Consider the following 20,078-nt stretch of genomic DNA (forward strand, 5'->3'; position numbering starts at 1 on the left):
ACGTTGATAAGAGCGGTCAAAGGAGAATTGCAAGAAACGTCCAACACTGGACAATTGAGGAGTGGATAAACATTGCCTGGTCCGACAAATCCCGGGTTCTGTTGCGTCATGCTGATGGCAGAGTCAGGATTTGGTGTAAGCAGCATGAGTCCATGTCCCCATCCTGCCTGAATCAACAGTACAGGCTGATGGCGGTGGTGTAATGGTGTGGGGAATGTTTTCTTGGCACACGTTAGGTCCCTTGATACCAATTGAGCAACGTTTGAATACCACATCTTGTAGAATCCACTCCTCAAAGAATTCCGGCTGTTCTGGAGGCAAAGGGCGGTCCGGCCCAGTACTAGGTAAACTTGTCACTGAGTGTAAATTGTATTGATTTCATTTTATGAATGAAGAGAAAATAATAGCCAGGTGCATCACTATTCCCATTTAAGTATATATATAAAATAAAATAAAATGTATTGGTCACATACACATGGTTAGCAGATGTTAATACGAGTGTAGTGAAATGCTTGTGCTTCTAGTTCCGACAGTGCAGTAATATCTAATATCTATCTAAGTAATCTAACAATTTCACAACAACTACCTTATACACACAAGTGTAAAGGGATGAATAAGAATATGTACATATAAATATATGGATGAGTGATGGCCGTGTGGCATAGGCAAGATGCAGTAGATGGTATAGAGTACAGTATATACATACAGTGGGGAGAACAAGTATTTGATAACCTGCAAAATCAGCAGTGTTTCCTACTTACAAAGCATGTAGAGGTCTGTAATTATCATAGGTACACTTCAACTGTGAGAGACGGAATCTAAAACAAACATCCAGAAAATCACATTGTATGATTTTTAAGTAATTCAATGGCATTTTATGCACTTGCTAATAAACTCGCTAAGCGAGTCAGCGTATACATCAATGTTGTTGTCTGTCCGGCTATCCGTAAAATACCCCCGTCCACGTGATCGAAGCAATCTTGATGCGTGGAATCAGATTGGTCAGACCAGTGTTGAACAGATCTGAGCACGGGTGTTTCCTGTTTTAGTTTCTGTCTATAGGCAGGGAGCAACAAAATGGAGTTGTGGTCAGATTTGCCGAAAGGAGGGCAGGGGAGGGCTTTTTATGCGTCGCGGAAGTTGGAGTAGCAATGATCCAGTATGTTGCCAGCTCGAGTCGCGCAATCGATATGCTGATAAAATTTAGGGAGCCTTGTTTTCAGATTAGCTTTGTTAAAATCCCCAGCTACAATAAATGCAGCCTCAGGATATATGTTTTCCAGTTTACATAGAGTCCAATGAAGTTCTTTCAGGGCCGTCGAGGTGTCTGCTTGGGGGGGATATACACGGCTGTGATTATAATCGAAGAGAATTCTCTTGGTAGATAATGCGGTCGGCATTGATTGTAAGTAATTCTAGGTCAGGTGAACAAAAGGACTTGAGTTCCTGTATGTTGTTATGATTACACCACAAATCGTTAATCATAAGGCATATACCCCCGCCATTCTTCTTGCCAGAGAGATGTTTGTTTCTGTCGGTGCGATGTGTGAAGAAACCAGATGGCTGTACCGACTCTGATAACATATCCTGAGTGAGCCAGGTTTCCGTGAAACAGAGAATGTTACAATCTCTAATGTTTCTCTGGAAGGCAACCCTTGCTCAAATTTCATATACCTTGTTGTCAAGAGACTGGACATTGGCGAGTAGTATACTCAGGAGCGGTGAGCGATGTCCACATCTACGGAGCCTGACCAGGAGGCCGTTCCATCTGCGGCGCCATTGTTTTGGTTCGGCTACTGGGATTAAATCCATTGTCCTGGGTGGTGGTCCAAACAGAGGATCCGGTTCGGGAAAGTCGTATTCCTGGTCGTAATGTTGGTAAGTTGATGTTGCTCTTATATCCAATAGTTCTTCCCGGCTGTACGTAATAAGACTTAAGATTTCCGAGGGTAACAATGTAAGAAATAATACATTTAAAAAAACAAAATACTGCATAGTTTCCTAAGAACATGAAGCGAGGCGACCATCTCTGTCGGCGCCATCTCTCTAGAATATCTCTCTATATTATGTTCTGAATATGCATGTCTCCCTTACCTTGCTCTTCAATCTGTAGTCCACTCAGCAGATCAATGCTCTCTGGTCTGTCTTCTATTGTCTCTTGTTTGATCAGCAGCAGATCAGGCTTCCCATCCTCCATGTCTACTGACTGTGAGAGATGCAGAGTGAGATCAAGAAATCTGATATCAGCACCCCGCTATGGAGCATCTTCTAATTGGGCAATGAGGCATTGCTATGAGTACAATGCAAACATGTTGATTTCATACTATGCAAAAGTGTTAGTTGATTTGATTACTTGACACTCTTTAAAGGGATAGTTCAGGATTTTGGCAATGCCTTATATCTACATTTCAATATTAGTCATCTAGCAGACACTCTTATACTTCCCCAGAGTCCGATGAACTCGTGGATACCATTATTATGTATATGCATCCAGTAATGCTAACTAGCTTAGCGCAAAGAATGGAAGTGTTCCAGTCTTCATTGCCAAAATCCCCAACTACCCATTTAACGGTTTGATAATTCAAAGGCATGGTCCCACACTTAAGACAAAATTAATCAAGACCTGGGCCCGTATCCACAAAGAGTCTCAGAGAAGGAGTGTTGATCAGTACTCCTACTCTAAGACACTTTGTGGATACAGACAGTAGTTTACAGTGGGCTCACCTCAGTGAGATTGTGTGTGGTCCTGTACTGCTCAGCTGAATCCTCTGTCGGTCCAGGAGTAGGAGTAGTCTGGTTGTCCTCCATGACCATGGTCCCCTCAGGGTTCCTCAGACCCTCCTCACACCCCTCCTCCTTCACCAGCAGCACCTCTGGACCCTCCTCCTCCTGGAAGAGACAGGTGATACAGATTACAGGCATACACTACCTCAGGTACATACACACAGATAATAAACAGACGTTAAACATGGAGTGTTTACCCATCCCCACTATGTTTGAGTCCTATACTGTAGTTAGAGAATGACTTCATTGTTGTTACAGAATGACTTCATTGTTGTTAAACACATCATGGTGGACATAAATATGTTGTTGTGGGTACAAATAAGTCAGCTATGATAAGTCAAAAGTCATCATCAGACAAACCTGACTAAACTATTTTGACATGTACGGTAGTTGTTTATTAGTGTGTAGGTATATTTATTAAGAAAGTGTATATTGGTTATAAAGCACTGTCGGGTGTATGCTTATTCTGTTCCTCAAAAATGTTGTCATTTTCCATTTTTCGGTTCTGTTCCCTGAACCAGTTCAAACCCCAAACGTGTACAGATTTTGGGCGGAGTAAATCCTCTCATGTCACCTTTTCCTCTCTGACTCAGACAACTACCGTGATGTAATCTCGTCCCCAGACACTTCCTCTTATGTGCTGTGAGCAATAGCCTGGGGAAGAGGTTACGGTGAATGTGACTGTACATCAAAGGACCCCCCCTCCAGAGGAAGTTGCCGCCACTATTTCAACATAATTTCCTGTCCTAGAGAGGAAATGCAGGTTTAGGTTTCACCTCCAAAGAATGATAAAGGCTACTTATACATATTCACGAATTGGGTGTGGGGATTTCCACGTGGTTGATAATCGAGCTGCTGTGTCAGATTTCAAAAAAGCTTTCCAGCGAATACATACCATGCGATTATCTGAGAACAGCGCCCCGCTTACAAAAGCATACAAACATTTGTATAGCGATAAAATTAATCACTTACCTTTGATGGTCTTCATATGTTTGTAGTCACAAGAGTCCACATTACACAATAAATGTTCATTATGTCTCAAAATCTATGTTTTGTTGGCACGTTTTGTTCAGCAATCCACTGGCTCAAAGGCGGTTACGACGTGCAGATGAATACATCCAAATAGTACCGGTAAAGTTCATTGGAACATGTCAAACAATGTTTATAATTAATCCTCAGGTTGTCTATTGTCTAAATAATCAATAATATTTTAATCGGACAATAGCGTCTTCAATAGAAAGGAAAAACAACGAACGGCGAGTAATCGGTCACACGTGCAAAACAGCTCTGGTTCATTCTGCATAGAAAATGGTCTCATTCTTCCTCGTTTTTCAGAATACAAGCCTGAAACAATGTCTAAAGACTGTTGACATCTAGTGAAAGCAATAGGAACTGCAACATGGGCCCCTAACCCAACAGATACTGTATCAGCATTCAATAGAAAAGTACCCACATCAAAAATATCCCACTTCCTGGATGGATCTTCCTCAGGTTTTCACCTGCCATATCAGTTATGTTATAGTCACAGACATTATTTTAACAGTTAACAGAAACTTTAGAGTGTTTTCTATCCAATACTACCATGCATATCCTAGCTTCTGGGCCTGAGTAACAGGCAGTTTACATTGGGCACTTCATTCATCCAAAAATCCGAAAATACTGCCCCCTACCCAAGAGAGGTTAAATAAAACCTAGCCCTGTAATTAAATGTAGGTTGAAAATAATTTGTATGTCATATCATAGGAAAAATGCACCACATTCACACGGATTTGCACAACATGGGCAGTTCGGATTTGTCACTTCAAGAACCAAAAATATCATACTTTGAATAAAACAATGACTTATTGACTTAAATCGTTGTGCAACATCAAGGGTAAGATAAGAGGAGGATAAGTTCATTAGAGTAAGAAATCAGTAATTATCTGCACCTCAGATTGCAGCCCAAATAAATTATTCAGAGTTCAAGTAACAGACACATCTCAACATCAACTGTTCAGAGAAGACTGCGTGAATCAGGCCTTCATGGTCTAACTGCTGCAAAGAAACCACTACTAAAAGACACCGATAAGAAGAAGAGACTTGCTTGGGGCAAGAAACACGAGCAATGGACATTAGACCGGTGAAAATCTGTCCTTTGGTCTGATGTCCAAATTTGAGATTTTTGGATCCAACCACTGTGTCTTTGTGAGACGCAGAGTAGGTGAATGGATGATCTGCACATGTGTGGTTCCCACCATGAAGCATGGAGGTGGTTTGATGGTGACTTATTTAGAATTCAAGGCACACTTAACCAGCATGGCTACCAAAACATTATGCAGTGATACTCTATCCCATCTGGTTTGCGCTTGTGGGACTATGATTTGTTTTCCAACAGGACAATGACCCAAAACACACCTCCAAGCTGTGTGACCAAGAAGGAGAGTGATGAAGTGCTGCATCAGATGACCTGACCTCCACAATCCCCCGACCTCAACCAAATTGAGTTTGTTTGGGATGAGTCGGACCGCAGAGTCACAAACACTGCGAGATGACTCGTTTATGTAGTGTCAAAAGACACATGTGTCTGTAATCATGGCCAAGAGTGGCCTAATATCATTGGTTAATTATCAAATGTTAAAAATGGCATACAAAGAACAGCATACAAACAAATGGATAGCATATGATCATAAATCCCTCTTAGACTACACAAGCTTACAAACAATTACAATGGCAAAGTCACAATAATCACAAGAATGGCTTCAGATCAAAGTCTACGTTGAGACCGAAGGGAACAAGGGTCTTTAAGTTAAAGATCCATGCAGCCTCTCATATTAACAATACATTATCAAGGTCACCCCCTCTTCTAGGGAGGGTGACATGTTCGATGCCAATATAACGCAGAAACGAAATCGAGTGGCCTGCCTCCAAGAAGTGGGCCGCAACTGGGTAAGTAAAGTTTTTACACCTAATTGTGCTACGATGCTCTGAGATACGTACTTTCAATTCGTGCTTTGTTTTACCCACATATTGTTTACCACAAGAACAAGTTATAAGATAAATAACTGCCTTAGTGGAGCACGTAATAACACCTTTGATTGGGATTGATTTCCCCGTTTGAAGGATCTACATTTATAAGTGCCATTGCATTGAGCACAGCCATTACATGCCAAAGAACCACGTCAAAGAAACCACGGATTCTTGACCTTTGTCTATTATCAAGACACCTGCTGTTAACTGATTAGGACAATTAGGTTTTCTAAATATCGGTCGACTAGGTGGGACTCTAATAACTTAAAAGTGCTTCATGCATAGCTTTTATTTTTACCCATTAGAGTAGGAGTAAAATGTCTCTCTTCTCAGCATTTATGACCACTTTTCTACTCTGAGATGCTTTGTGGATAGGGGTCCAGATGTGATGTATATTAAAGAGTCTCAATTAAAATCTTAGAATGAAAAATCCCATTTTGTGTTTATTAAACATGTTTTTAAATCTCAACACACCATATGAAAACCACACATACACGTCTCAACTAAAAATCTGCATGAACTTGATAAACTGCATTAATTTTCTAATTAAAAGTGTCTTGGGGAAAATATTTTGTTTGTGCCCAATATAAATAAATGGTAAATAATGTATTGTGTCATTTTGGATTCACTTGTATTGTAAATAACAATAGAATATGTTTCTAAACACTTCAACATTCATCTGGATGCTACCACGATTACGGATAATCCTAAATTAATCGTGAATGATGATGAGTGAGAAAGATATAGAGGGTCAAAGATCATAACCCCATTCATGCTAACCTCTTACCATTACCAATAATAGAGGAGGTGAGCATGTCTTGGGGGTCTTTGACCCTCTGTATCTTTCTCACTCATCATCATTCACGATTAATTTTGGATTATCCGTAATCGTGGTAGCATCCAGATGAATGTATAAGTGTTTAGAAACATATTCTATTGTGATTTACAATAAAAGTGACTCCAAAATGACACAATACATTATTTACTATTCATTTATCGTCGGCACAAAATCTGAAACACAACCAAAACAAACAGCGAATGCATCCAACAAATTTGTAGTCACAAGCTTGATGTAGTCATGGCCTGCTATGAATATGGGACAAAATGCTTCATTTCTGCAGTCAACTGACCAAATCGCCCTCTAGTGACCTCATGGGTGGAATATTATTAATAGACATTCTTAAAAAAAAAAAAGTCATATCCAGTGTTTCTATTTCAAACGGTTTTGATGTATTTCAGTCTTCTTTGATGTATATAAAGTATAATATTGTGATGCAAAGCCAAACATTTATACATTTCAACTCTATATCAGACATGGTACAAGTGTCTTATTTTTTTAAAAGCCCATAACCATGTGAGTGAGGAGAATACTTTTGCTTCAAAATAGATTTGCTTAAGATGACCTACAAAACACTGTGTGACCCTGATTTAGCTCACTGCAGTAAAAGGTTATTTACCTTTCATTTCTAGTGGGCACAAAATAATCTGAAACACAACCAAAACTGCAAATGCATCCAACAAGTTTGATTTAGACATTGAGTGCTAGGTATAGGGGACCAAATATCAAACTTTTGACTACTTTATCTATAAGAATCTTAAGCTGTGATAATCCTTTTGAACCCTACCTTTTGGGAAAAAAAAGTATTACTCGTTAAACAAAATATTTTTCACTGAGCAATTTTATTAGTATAAAATAATATATACATTATATGTAGATTTTTTAAAATTGTGTACAATATAGCTCAGTATGAATGTTTTATTTTACAAAGTCACTATTGCTCATCTTTATCAAGTGTGTCAATCATTTCTGACCCCACTGTATATCACACAATATTCTACCCAGGAATATCCAACACTGAAATCTGTTACTCTTGTTATTCCAAATACATCTGTGGATTTTTTTCTACTGTAAATTCCTATTTGTTGTTAATGCAGGGTTTGATCTAAAGGTCAGAAGCTATTGAGTGGAATGGTTATTTTCTATGTTCTAGAGTGGATTGTTTTTTCTGCTGGTGTATCCTGAGGTAGAGCCTCTCTGAGAACCTCTTCCCGCAATGCGTTTGTATGCAAACAGCCTTTCTCCCGTGTGGACATTCAGGTGGCTCTTCAGCTGGTCCTGCCGGGAGAACCTCTTCTCACACTGGGGACAGCTGTGAGGTTTCTCCCCTGTGTGGACCATTTGGTGCCTCTTCAGGTGGCCAGCCTGGGCAAAGCGCATATGACACTGGGTACAGCTGAAGGGTTTCTCCCCTGTGTGGACCCTCTGGTGTATCTCCACATTCTGGGAGCAGCTGAAGCTTTTGTTACAGAACATGCAGAGGAACCGTTTCTCTTTACTATATCCTGATGTGGCTCCTCCTCCCTGAGCCTGTGCTCGAGCCCTGTCGTTTGAGTTCAATACCTGATCGAAAAGGATGCGGCTGTGTGAATTAGTGTCAACATCGGTGGGGCCTTCTAAGACGCTTTCCCTAAACGCGTGTAAAGGGGACTGGGTTGTGACATTTAGATTTGTGTCTAAGCTTTCCCTGTTATCTAAGAAATCTCTGCCCTGTGAGTGTCCGTCTCCTAGGTGGCTATCTGCATTCCATGTGGGAGGAGCCTTGCCCTCCACTTTCGCAGTCACCTCATCTACGACTATAACCTCCCCTTTCTTATCTAGGCACCCTTCAGAGTATACACTACTACTGTACCGGTTCCAGTCCCCTCTAGACAGATCAGTCTGTGTCTCTAATCCCAAGGATATGTTGCCAGGGTCCATCTCTGTAGCGTAAGAACAAGACGGATCCTCACCGCCAGTGTTTAACGCGTCACCATCACTTTCTCCATGGGAATGAACCATCCTCTGGCTCTGGTGAAATACTGCTAAATACTCTGAGCCAGGAGCAGGAAGACGGCTAAGTCTCCCCAGCCCCAGTCTCTCTGGGTCTGATCTGTGGTCAGATCCTGTGTGTAAGAGCCTGTGTGTTACAGTTAACGTCTCGGTGTCTGTCTCTGGCTTGAGGATGGCGTTCGGCGTTCCACTGACCTCCGTGATGTTACCTCGGGTCCTGGGCGGCACTTGGACGGAGGTGGAGACCTCCGTGGCTACAGGGGGCACTCCAGCCACTTCAGTCTGGATGTTTCTGCTGTGCCGCGGGTCCTCCTCTCCTTCAGACTTCTCCTGCTTGACCCCAGGACCTGCATCTGCAGACTGACACAAGAAGGGAAGAGGTTCAAATCAAATCAAATCAAATGTTATTTGTCACATACACATGGTTAGCAGATGTTAATGTGAGTGTAGCGAAATGCTTGCTCTTCCAGTTCCGACAATGCAGTAATAACCAACAAGTAATCTAACTAACAATTCCAAAACTACTGTCTTATACACAGTGTAAGGGGATAAAGAATATGTACATAAAGATATATGAATGAGTGATGGAACAGAGCAGCATAGGCAAGATACAGTAGATGGTATCGAGTACAGTATATACATATGAGATGAGTATGTAAACAAAGTGGCATAGTTAAAGTGGCTAGTGATACATGTATTACATAAGGATGCAGTAGATGATATAGAGTACAGTATATACGTATGCATATGAGATGAATAATGTAGGGTATGTAACATTATATTAGGTAGCATTGTTTAAAGTGGCTAGTGATATATTTTACATAATTTCCCATCACTTCCCATTATTAAAGTGGCCGGAGTTGAGTCAGTGTCAGTGTGTTGGCAGCAGCCACTCAATGTTAGTGGTGGATGTTTAACAGTCTGATGGCCTTGAGATAGAAGCTGTTTTTCAGTCTCTCGGTCCCAGCTTTGATGCACCTGTACTGACCTCGCCTTCTGGATGATAGCGGGGTGAACAGGCAGTGGCTCGGGTGGTTGTTGTCCTTGATGATCTTTATGGCCTTCCTGTAACATCGGGTGGTGTAGGTGTCCTGGAGGGCAGGTAGTTTGCCCCCGGCGATGCGTTGTGCAGACCTCACTACCCTCTGGAGAGCCTTACGGTTGTGGGCGGAGCAGTTGCCGTACCAGGCGGTGATACAGCCCGCCAGGATGCTCTCGATTGTGCATCTGTAGAAGTTTGTGAGTGCTTTTGGTGACAAGCCAAATTTCTTCAGCCTCCTGAGGTTGAAGAGGCGCTGCTGCGCCTTCTTCACGATGCTGTCTGTGTGAGTGGACCAATTCAGTTTGTCTGTGATGTGTATGCCGAGGAACTTAAAACTTACTACCCTCTCCACTACTGTTCCATCGATGTGGATAGGGGGGTGTTCCCTCTGCTGTTTCCTGAAGTCCACAATCATCTCCTTAGTTTTGTTAACGTTGAGTGTGAGGTTATTTTCCTGACACCACACTCCGAGGGCCATCACCTCCTCCCTGTAGGCCGTCTCGTCGTTGTTGGTAATCAAGCCTACCACTGTTGTGTCGTCCGCAAACTTGATGATTGAGTTGGAGGCGTGCGTGGCCACGCAGTCGCGGGTGAACAGGGAGTACAGGAGAGAGCTCAGAACGCACCCTTGTGGGGCCCCAGTGTTGAGGATCAGCGGGGTGGAGATGTTGTTGCCTACCCTCACCACCTGGGGGCGGCCCGTCAGGAAGTCCAGTACCCAGTTGCACAGGGCGGGGTCGAGACCCAGGGTCTCGAGCTTGATGACGAGCTTGGAGGGTACTATGGTGTTGAATGCCGAGCTGTAGTCGATGAACAGCATTCTCACATAGGTATGTATTCCTCTTGTCCAGATGGGTTAGGGCAGTGTGCAGTGTGGTTGAGATTGCATCGTCTGTGGTCATGCGTTGAATTGGATAACAATGTCATAGGGAAGTCTTGCAAGCTCCCCAATGGCAGAGCCTTTCTGAAATAAACTGGCCACATTTGATGTACTGTACATTTGATGTAATACTGTTACACTAACCTCTATCACGATAATGTGCTGAGTTGAAGTTCCACTCCCCTCATCAAAACTGATTGGTTGGTCATCTCTCCATGTATTGTGTCCTGCTGGCTTCACAAAGCTCCTGTGGCCTCCAGTGAGATGTCCTTCACCTGAGAGAGTGATTGGGGGAAAAGAGGTGGTTAGTTTAGTTACTGTCAATGCTCAACGCTACACCCTGTTGACAGTTTTAGAATTCTAGATAAGGTAACACTTCGCATAACTGCTTGATATACTATTCATAGATTGATTATGTTCTATGCATCTTATTGTTTTCAATTATTAAATACTAGGAAATGCAGTAAATCAGGAATCTGGTATAACATATGATATTGTGTCTTTGTGCAAGATAGCTAAGTAATCAGGGGAATTATTGCATACAATCCAAAAACTGACCAAGACCCAATTCTGGTTAACCAAAAATTGTCTATTATATTGACAAAATATTAGAGTGACAGCTCTGATAATATAAATACATGTCCTCGAAGATGTAAGATATACGGGAGGAGGCAAGATCAGGTGGGACCATTCTAGTCAATAGAGATATACAGTGGGGAGAACAAGTATTTGATACACTGCCGATTTTGCAGGTTTTCCTACTTACAAAGCATGTAGAGGTCTAATTTTTATCATAGGTACACTTCAACTGCGAGGGACGGAATCTAAAACAAAAATCCAGAAAATCACATTGTATGATTTTTAAGTAATTAATTTGCATTTTATTGGATGACATAAGTATTGGATACATCAGAAAAGTAGAACTTAATATTTGGTACGGAAACCTTTGTTTGCAATTACAGAGATCATACGTTTCCTGTAGTTCTTGACCAGGTTTGCACACACTGCAGCAGGGATTTTAACCCACTCCTCCATACAGACCTTCTCCAGATCCTTCAGGTTTCGGGGCTGTCGCTGGGCAATACAGACTTTCAGCTCCCTCCAAAGATTTTCTATTGGGTTCAGGTCTGGAGACTGGCTAGGCCACTCCAGGACCTTGAGATGCTTCTTACGGACCCACTCCTTAGTTGCCCTGGCTGTGTGTTTCGGGTCGTTGTCATGCTGGAAGACCCAGCCATGACCCATCTTCAATGCTCTTACTGAGGGAAGGAGGCTATTGGCCAAGATCTCGCGATACATGGCCCCATCCATCCTCCCCTCAATACGGTGCAGTCGTCCTGTCCCCTTTCCAGAAAAGCATCCCCAAAGAATGATGTTTCCACCTCCATGCTTCACGGTTGGGATGGTGTTCTTGGGGTTGTACTCATCCTTCTTCTTCCTCCAAACACGGCGAGTGGAGTTTAGACCAAAAAGCTCTATTTGTGTCTCATCGGACCACATGACCTTCTGCCATTCCTCCTCTGGATTATCCAGATGGTCATTGGCAAACTTCAGACGGGCCTGGACATGCACTGGCTTGAGCAGGGGGCCCTTGCATGCGCTGCAGGATTTTAATACATGACGGCGTAGTGTGTTACTAATGGTTTTCTTTGAGACTGTGGTCCCAGCTCTCTTCAGGTCATTGACCAGGTCCTGCCGTGTAGTTCTGGTCTGATCCCTCTCCTACCTCATGATCGTTGATGCCCCACGAGGTGAGATCTTGCATGGAGCCCCAGACCGAGGGTGATTGACCGTCATCTTGAACTTTTTCCATTTTCTAATAATTGAGCCAACAATTGTTGCCTTCAAACCAAGCTGCTTGCCTATTGTCCTGTAGCCCATCCCAGCCTTGTGCAGGTCTACAATTGAACCCTGATGTCCTTACACAGCTCTCTGGTCTTGGCCATTGTGGAAGGTTGGAGTCTGTTTGATTGAGTGTGTGGACAGATGTCTTTTATACAGGTAACGAGTTCAAACAGGTATAGTTAATACAGGTATAGTGGAGAACAAGAGGGCTTCTTAAAGAAAATCTAACAGGTCTGTGAGAGCCGGAATTCTTACTGGTTGGTAGGTGATCAAATACTTATGTCATGCAATAAAATGCAAATTAATTACTTAAAAATCATACAATGTGATTTTCTGGATTTTTGTTTTAGATTCTCTCTCCCACAGTTGAAGTGTACCTATGATAAAAATTACAGACCTCTACATGCTTTGTAAGTAAGAAAACCTGCAAAATCGGCAGTGTATCAAATACTTGTTCTCCCCACTGTATAGACGACTCATCTTTGTATCTGTGCCATTATAGAGTCTGTGATAGCATGGGCAGGGCCATTGAGGCTATCTCTGATTCAGAGGGGTTGGGTTATATGCGGAGATACATTTCAGTTGAAGGCATTCAGTTGTACTACTGACTATGTATTATAGGTTGACCAATTAATCTGAATGGCAGATTTAAAGTTTTCATAACAATCGGAAATCTGTATTTTTGGGCGGCGATTTTTATTAATTAATGCCTTTATTTAACTAGGCAAGTCAGTTAAGAACACATTCTTATTTTCAATGACGGCCTAGGAACGGTGGGTTAACTGCCTTGTTCAGGGGCAGAACGACAGATTTTCACCTTGTCAGCTCGGGGGATCCAATCTTGCAACCTTACAGTTAACGAGTCCAACGCTCTAACCACCTGCCTCTCATTGCACTCCACGAGGAGACTGCCTGTTACGCAAATTCAGTAGAAGCCAAGGTAAGTTGCTAGCTAGCATTAAACTTATCTTATAAAAAACAATCAATCAATCATAATCACTAGTTACAACTACACATGGTTGATGATATTACTCGTTTATCTAGTGTGTCCTGCGTTGCATATAGTCGATGCAACACTGGGGCATGATTTAACAAAGGCGCATTTGCGAAAAAAGCACAATCGTTGGACGACTGTACCTAACCATAAACACCAATACCTTTCTTAAAATCAATACACGGAAGTATATATTTTTAAAACTGCATATTTAGCTAAAAGAAATCCAGGTTAGCAGGCAATATTAACCAGGTGAAATTGTGTAATTTGAGATGGACCCTGTAATTTCTGCGTTCATTGCACGCAGAGTCAGGGTATATGCAACAGTTTGGGCAATCTGGCTCATTGCAAACTAATTTGCCATAATTTTAAGTAATTATGACATAACATTGAAGGTTTTGCAATGTAACAACAATATTTAGACTTAGGGATGCCACCCGTTAGATAAAATACAGAACGATTCCGTATTTCACTGAAATAATAAACATTTTGTTTTCGAAATGATAGTTTCCGGATTCGACCATATTAATGATCAAAGGCTCGTATTTCTTTGTGTTATTATGTTATAATTAAGTCTATGATTTGATAGAGCAGTCTGACTGAGCGATGGTAGGCAGCAGCATGCTCGTAAGCATTCATTCAAACAGCACTTTCGTGCATTTTGCCAGCAGCTCTTCGCAAGCACAGCGCTGTTTATGACTTCAAGCCTATCAGCCTAATGGCTGGTGTAACCGATGTGAAATGGCTCGCTAGTTAGCTGGGTGTGCGCTAATAGCATTTCAAACGTCACTCGCTCTGAGACTTGGAGTAGTTATTCCTCTTGCTCTGCAAGGGCTGCGGCTTTTGTGGAGCGATGGGTAATGCTGCTTCGAGTGTGGCTGTTGTCGATGTGTTCCTGGTTCGAGCCCAGGTAGGGGCGAGGAGAGGGACGGAAGCTATACTGTTACACTGGCAATACTATAGTGCCTATAAGAACATCCAATAGTCAAAGGTGTATGAAATACAAATGGTATAGAGAGAAATAGTCCTATAAATACCATACTAACTACAACCTAAAACCTCTTACCTTGGAATATTGAAGTCTCATGTTAAAAGGAACCACCAATTTTCATATGTTCTCATGTTCTGAGCAAGGAACTCAAACGTTAGCTTTTTTACATGGCACATATTGCACTTTTACTTCTCCAACACTTTGTTTTTGCATTATTTAAACCAAATTTAACATGTTTCATAATTTATTTGAGGCTAAATATATTTTTATTGATGTATTATATTAGGTTAAAATAAGTGTTCATTCAGTATTGTCATTATTACAAATAAATACACGTTTTTAAATATTTTTTAATCGTCCAATTAATCGGTATCCGCTTTTTTGGCCCTCCAATAATCGGTATTGGTATCGGCGTTGAAAAATCATAATCGGTCGCTCCCTACTAGGTAGAGGTCGACCAATCCCCCTTTCCTTTCATTTGAAAGTCGTCAATTTTTTTTCTTCCTCTTTGGCTGATTGCTCCCAACTCATAGGAATTGCCACCCCGTTGACTACTTTAAAAATGGTGGAAACCCTCAATGGCAATGTCCATGATATAAACAGGTTATATCCATGAGGAGTCCTCTATCTCAATGACAACAGGCAAAACAGGCGTTTTTTTCAAAATTTGCAGAAATGACACTATCAGTGCTTCGGTAACAACCTAACCATTATGAAACTTATATTGATCAAATATGCCTCAAGTAGCAAATTAGCCATTACATTTTTTGTTGACCAAATTTGACACTCATTTACCTCCATACAAAAATAAGCCTTCCTGGGCTTATTTTCGTGGACAGATTTGGGGTTGAGAAAAATTATCGTTTCGCCTCTTACTCTCTCGGTTAATGCATCTAAGGTCACACATGCGCAGAGGGGAATGGGGCGACAGGCCCCGCAGCCTCGACCTTCTACAAAATGTACCTCTTGCCATTCCTCTGTATCGGTCGAGGATCTTGACACTACTGGGACGACTGACGAGTACGCGCTCCCGTACCACCTTCAGTTCCAGTAGCTGTAGTTTCCTCCGCAATGCCCTGTTTTCTTTCTGGCTTTTAGTTATTTCCAAACGAAACACTGCATAGTCGTCGTCGACGAGTTTGCAGACCTCTGCCACGGCTGCATTCGCTAGCACCTCCATGATGGAGGCTATTTGAGTGTGAAAAACCATAGCAGCTAGCCCTACCTAGATAACATCTATCAACTAAGTCCAGTCTCCAGCGCGAATTAAACACTACTTGGGGTAAATATGCAATGATGTGCAGTTAAATTAGTCATATTTTGACTTCCATTGTGTTCATAAACGTCTAAAGAAAAACGCTAACGTGGAAATAGTTCTTGGTCATTGTTTACACGGAATATAAGTTGTTATTGGTTGGCGTCATAGGTCAAAGGGTGTGGCTAAATAAAAACGGTATTTGCGCTGTTCTTTAAAATATACACTGATGGAAAAGTACTCAATTGCCATACTTTAGTAAAAGTAAATGCTATACATCAAATTCCTTATATTAAGCAAACCAGACAGTACTCCAACACTCAGACATAATTTACAAATGCAGTATTTGTGTTTAGTGATTCCGCCAGATCAGAGGCAGTAGGGATGTCAACCCCTTGTATTGATATGTGCATGAATTGGACGATATTGCTGTCCTGTCTGAGCATTCTAAATTTAAAGAGTACTTTTTGACGTCATGAAATATCAGAGTAAAACATTACATATTTTCTTTAGTAATGTAGTGGAGTAGAAGTTGTCAAATATAAATTGTAAAGTACAGAGAAGAGCGACTCAAGTAGTACTTTATAGTATTTTTAAAAAACTTGTTTACTTTACAGCACTGGAAATGGGGCACACTGCTTATTACATTACACATCCAAACTCTTCAACGATTGTGTATTATATTGACAAGATATTCAAGATAGTCTTACTAAAAATGGAAAGACTTGTCCATAGATGAGGAGGCGAGATCAGGTGGGAACATTCTAGCTAATGTGAAGGCAGATGCAAGTGCGAACAATAGGAGATCAAAGTTTATTGGTTGGTGTACACAATTTAGCCAAGGATATAGCGAGCGCATCAAAATGCTTATGTTATTAGCTCCTAACAATGCAGTAAAAATGTCAAACAAGTACACAAATAATAGAATAAAAAGCTAAATAGAGGACTGGTGGTGCTTTCAAGACAACTGGGGAAAAAACTCAAATCATGATGTTAGTGATCTAAAGGTTGAAAAGTCAGAGCACTAGAAGAGGCCCGAGTTCCCAGACTTGGAATTCCAAGTTGGATGACCGCTCAAAACGATTTTTCCCAGTCTGAGCTCATTTTATTTTGAGTTCACAGTCTTCTTGAACGCTCTGAAGTGTGAAGTCTGAGATTTCCGAGTTCCCAGTTGTTTTGAACGTGGCGTCATCTTGGTATCTGTGCTATTATAGCATATGTGACAGTATGGGCATGTTTTTAGTCTATGGCAGCGCCATTGAGGCTATCTCCATTTTAAAGTAGTACATTTTCTTCTTAATTGGCTGATTGCTCCCAACTCCTAGGAATCCCCACCCATAGGATAAATTGACGAAATGCCACTTGGGTCCACCCATCAGTGCATTCGTAACCTAACAATTACGAAACTGATATTCAGTCAAATAAGCCTCATGTAGCAAATGAGCAATTACATTTTTTGTTAACTGAATTCAACACTCATAAAATCTAAAAATCCAATTTTATTTGTGGCATTCGCCGAATACAACTGGTGTATACTTTACTGTGAAATGCTTGCTTATGAGCTCTTCCCAACGATGCAGAGTTTAAAAATAAAATAGTAACACGAGGAATACAAATAATTTACCTCCATACAAAAATGTCTCACTTTGTGGGCTTAACAGATTTAGCCTCGTCCTCTCTGGTATCTTTTCAACTCAGAGCAGAGTTGTTTAGAAAGATTACCATAAATTACCTAAAAATACTTTTAAAAAGAGGGACATCATATTTGTTATGAAAAGAACAGGAAAAACTACATTTCGAGGGGAAATATAGTGTTCCACTTCAATGACAGGGTTTTGGCTATGCCAGCACACCAAACAAGTATGTATAATGTGAGAAAGACGGCATGCCCAGATGCTCAACTGAGGGATTTAGTAATCCAAAAAACTCTTACTCCAAGACACTTCACATGATGACTATAATATGTCAGCTAAAGCCACAATGCTACGATTTCTCCCCATTGTGGACACTTATGTCTGGTAAGCTTAGTCAGGTAGGAGAAGCTCTTGTAACATAGTTTGCACTTGAAGGGCCTGCCCTTGGTGTGAACGGTCTGTTGCTTCTTCACATAGGTCGCCTAAGTAAAGCTCTTGCCACACGTGGGGCAGCTGTACGGCTTGTCTGCGTCCGTCCTAATGCTCGACTCCAACGTTGAGACCCAATTACACTAGAGGTAGAAGCAGGAGTCACCACCCTCAGGTGGTTAGTCTTTCAGCTCCCTCCTTGACCTCTTGCCATTGTTTGGATGTTGTTGGGATTGTGTGTTGTGTTCTAGGCAAGGTACCTCTCCTGTGGTCCTTCTGTAGCACAGTTGGTAGAGCATGGCGCTTGTAACGCCGGGTAGTGGGTTCGATTCCCGGGACCACCCATACGTAGAATGTATGCACACATGACTGTAAGTCGCTTTGGATAAAAGCGTCTGCTAAATGGCATATATTTTATATATATATATATATATATATATTTTATATATATATGGTGGACGCCCATCCTGACCTGGTCTGTATCGGTGCGGTAACCATGAGGTAGCTGAGGAAAGCTAGACCCAGGTCCAAGCCCAGGCTTTATATGAACTGAGACACTAGGCACCTCCTGAAAGCCTACCACCAGGGGGTCTCCCACCACCCTCTGTGAAGGCTGAAGCCCAGGGTGACCTGCTCTGTTCATCATGGACACTGTGGTGTTTGCATCATAAGAACAGGAGGGTCTATCTCTATCAGCCCCAGGCCCTGCTTCATCCCTGCACTGAGACAGTGAAGAGAAGGGTCTGGGCTGCAGACTGGATCCCTGACTGGAGCCTCTGTCTCTCTGATGACCACCAGGACTGAGGTTGTTCTGTCCATTGTTTTGTGTGGTGGTGATGGAGTTTTTATCCCTTGTGGTTTGTATTTTTTATTTATGATGGATCCCCATTAGCTGGAGTCCAGCAAAATTAAGGCAGTTCATACAATTTTAAAAACATTCCAATACATTTACAGATTTCACAACACACTTTGTGCCATCAGGCCCCTACTCCACAACTACCACATATCTACAGTACAAAATCCGTGTGTGTGTATGCATATGTCTGTGCCTATGTTTGTTGCTTCACAGTCCCCGCTGTTCCATGAGGTGATTTTTAAAAATCAGTTTTTTAACTCTAATTTTACTGCTTGCATCATTTACTTGATGTGGAATAGAGTTCCATGTAGTCATGGCTCTATGTAGTACTGTGCTCCTTCCATAGTCTGTTCTGGACATGGGAGATTGTGAAGAGACCTTTTGTGGCATATGCATGGATGTCCGAGCTGTGCGCCAGTAGTTCAAACAGACAGCGCAGTGCATTCAACATGTCAATACCTCTCATAAATACGTAAGTAGTAGTGATGAAGTAGTGATGAAGTCGATCTCTTCTCCACTTTGAGCCAGGAGAGATTGACATGCATATTACTAATATTAGCTCTCTGTGTACATCCAAGAGCCAGCCGTGCTGCCTTGTTCTGAACCAATTGCAATTTTCCTAAGTCCTTTTTTGTGGCACGACTGAACAGCAGTCCAGGTTCTACAACTATGGCCTAGGATCTTCCTTGTTGATAGTGCTGTTAAGAAGGTAGAGCAGCGCTTTATTATGGACATACTTCTCCCCATCTTAGCTAATGTTGTATCAATATGTTTTGACCATGACAGTTTACAATCCAGGGTAACTCCAAGCAGTTTAGTCACCTCAACTTGCTCAATTTCTACATGATTTAGTTGAGGATTAGGGTTTAGTGAGTGATTTGTCCCAAATACAATGCTTTTAGATTTAGAAATATTTAGGACTAACTTATTCCTTGCCACCCACTCTGAAACTAACTGCAACTCTTTATTAAGTGTTGCAGTAATATCAGTCGCTGTAGTAGCTGACGTGTATAGTGTTGAGTCATCCGCATACATAGACACTCTGGCTTTCCTCAAAGCCAGTGGCAATTCATTAGTAAAGATTGAAAAAGGTAATGGGCCTAGACAGCTGCCTTGGGGAATTCCTGATTCTACCTGAAATATGTTGAAGAGGCTTCCATTTAAGAGCAACCTCTGTATTCTGTTAGACAAGTAACTCTTTATCCACAATATAGCAGGGGGTGTAAAACCATAACACAAGTTTTTCCAGCAGCAGACTGATCGATACTGTCAAAAACCGAAGTGAAGTCTAACAAAACAGCCCACACAATATTTTTATCTGAGGATCTCATCTCGGTAACTAATGGCAGTCAGGCTACCTCTGGCGAGCACATGGAGGGCTGTGCGGCCCCCCAAAGAAATGCCACACCATGACTGACCCACCGCCAAACCAGAGCGCCAGTGGCGAATTTGCCAATCTTGGTGTTCTCTGGCAAATGCCAAACGTCCTGCACGGTGTTGGGCTGTAAGCACAACCCCAACCTGTGGACGTC

At 41.8% G+C, this 20,078-nt stretch overlaps 4 protein-coding genes across 5 annotated transcripts in view; 1 reads left to right on the plus strand and 3 right to left on the minus strand.

The window, feature by feature from the left end:
* LOC118395579 (zinc finger protein with KRAB and SCAN domains 3-like) overlaps nucleotides 1-15,789 on the minus strand; it is a 128,283-nt gene extending 112,494 nt beyond the window's left edge. The window contains exon 1 of the mRNA XM_052465132.1: nucleotides 15,336-15,789. Within this exon, the coding sequence (XP_052321092.1) occupies nucleotides 15,336-15,582 (247 nt within the window). The 5' untranslated portion in view covers nucleotides 15,583-15,789. The remainder of the gene's footprint in view (nucleotides 1-15,335) is intronic.
* The window catches only part of LOC118395568 (neurotrophin receptor-interacting factor homolog), a 384,346-nt gene that overhangs the window by 226,554 nt on the left and 137,714 nt on the right, over nucleotides 1-20,078 (plus strand). The window lies entirely within an intron of this gene.
* The window catches only part of LOC118395583 (zinc finger protein 23-like), a 135,782-nt gene that overhangs the window by 25,886 nt on the left and 89,818 nt on the right, over nucleotides 1-20,078 (minus strand). The window lies entirely within an intron of this gene.
* LOC118395575 (gastrula zinc finger protein XlCGF48.2-like) overlaps nucleotides 1-20,078 on the minus strand; it is a 36,665-nt gene that overhangs the window by 5,575 nt on the left and 11,012 nt on the right. The window contains exons 2-5 of the mRNA XM_035789415.2: nucleotides 10,687-10,817; nucleotides 8,816-8,980; nucleotides 2,725-2,889; nucleotides 2,095-2,206 (exon numbers count right to left, since the gene is read on the minus strand). Of these exons, the coding sequence (XP_035645308.1) occupies nucleotides 2,095-2,206; nucleotides 2,725-2,889; nucleotides 8,816-8,980; nucleotides 10,687-10,817 (573 nt within the window). The remainder of the gene's footprint in view (nucleotides 1-2,094; nucleotides 2,207-2,724; nucleotides 2,890-8,815; nucleotides 8,981-10,686; nucleotides 10,818-20,078) is intronic.

The sequence above is a fragment of the Oncorhynchus keta genome, chromosome 16 (assembly GCF_023373465.1).
Source record: "Oncorhynchus keta strain PuntledgeMale-10-30-2019 chromosome 16, Oket_V2, whole genome shotgun sequence".
NCBI classification, from domain to species: domain Eukaryota; kingdom Metazoa; phylum Chordata; class Actinopteri; order Salmoniformes; family Salmonidae; genus Oncorhynchus; species Oncorhynchus keta.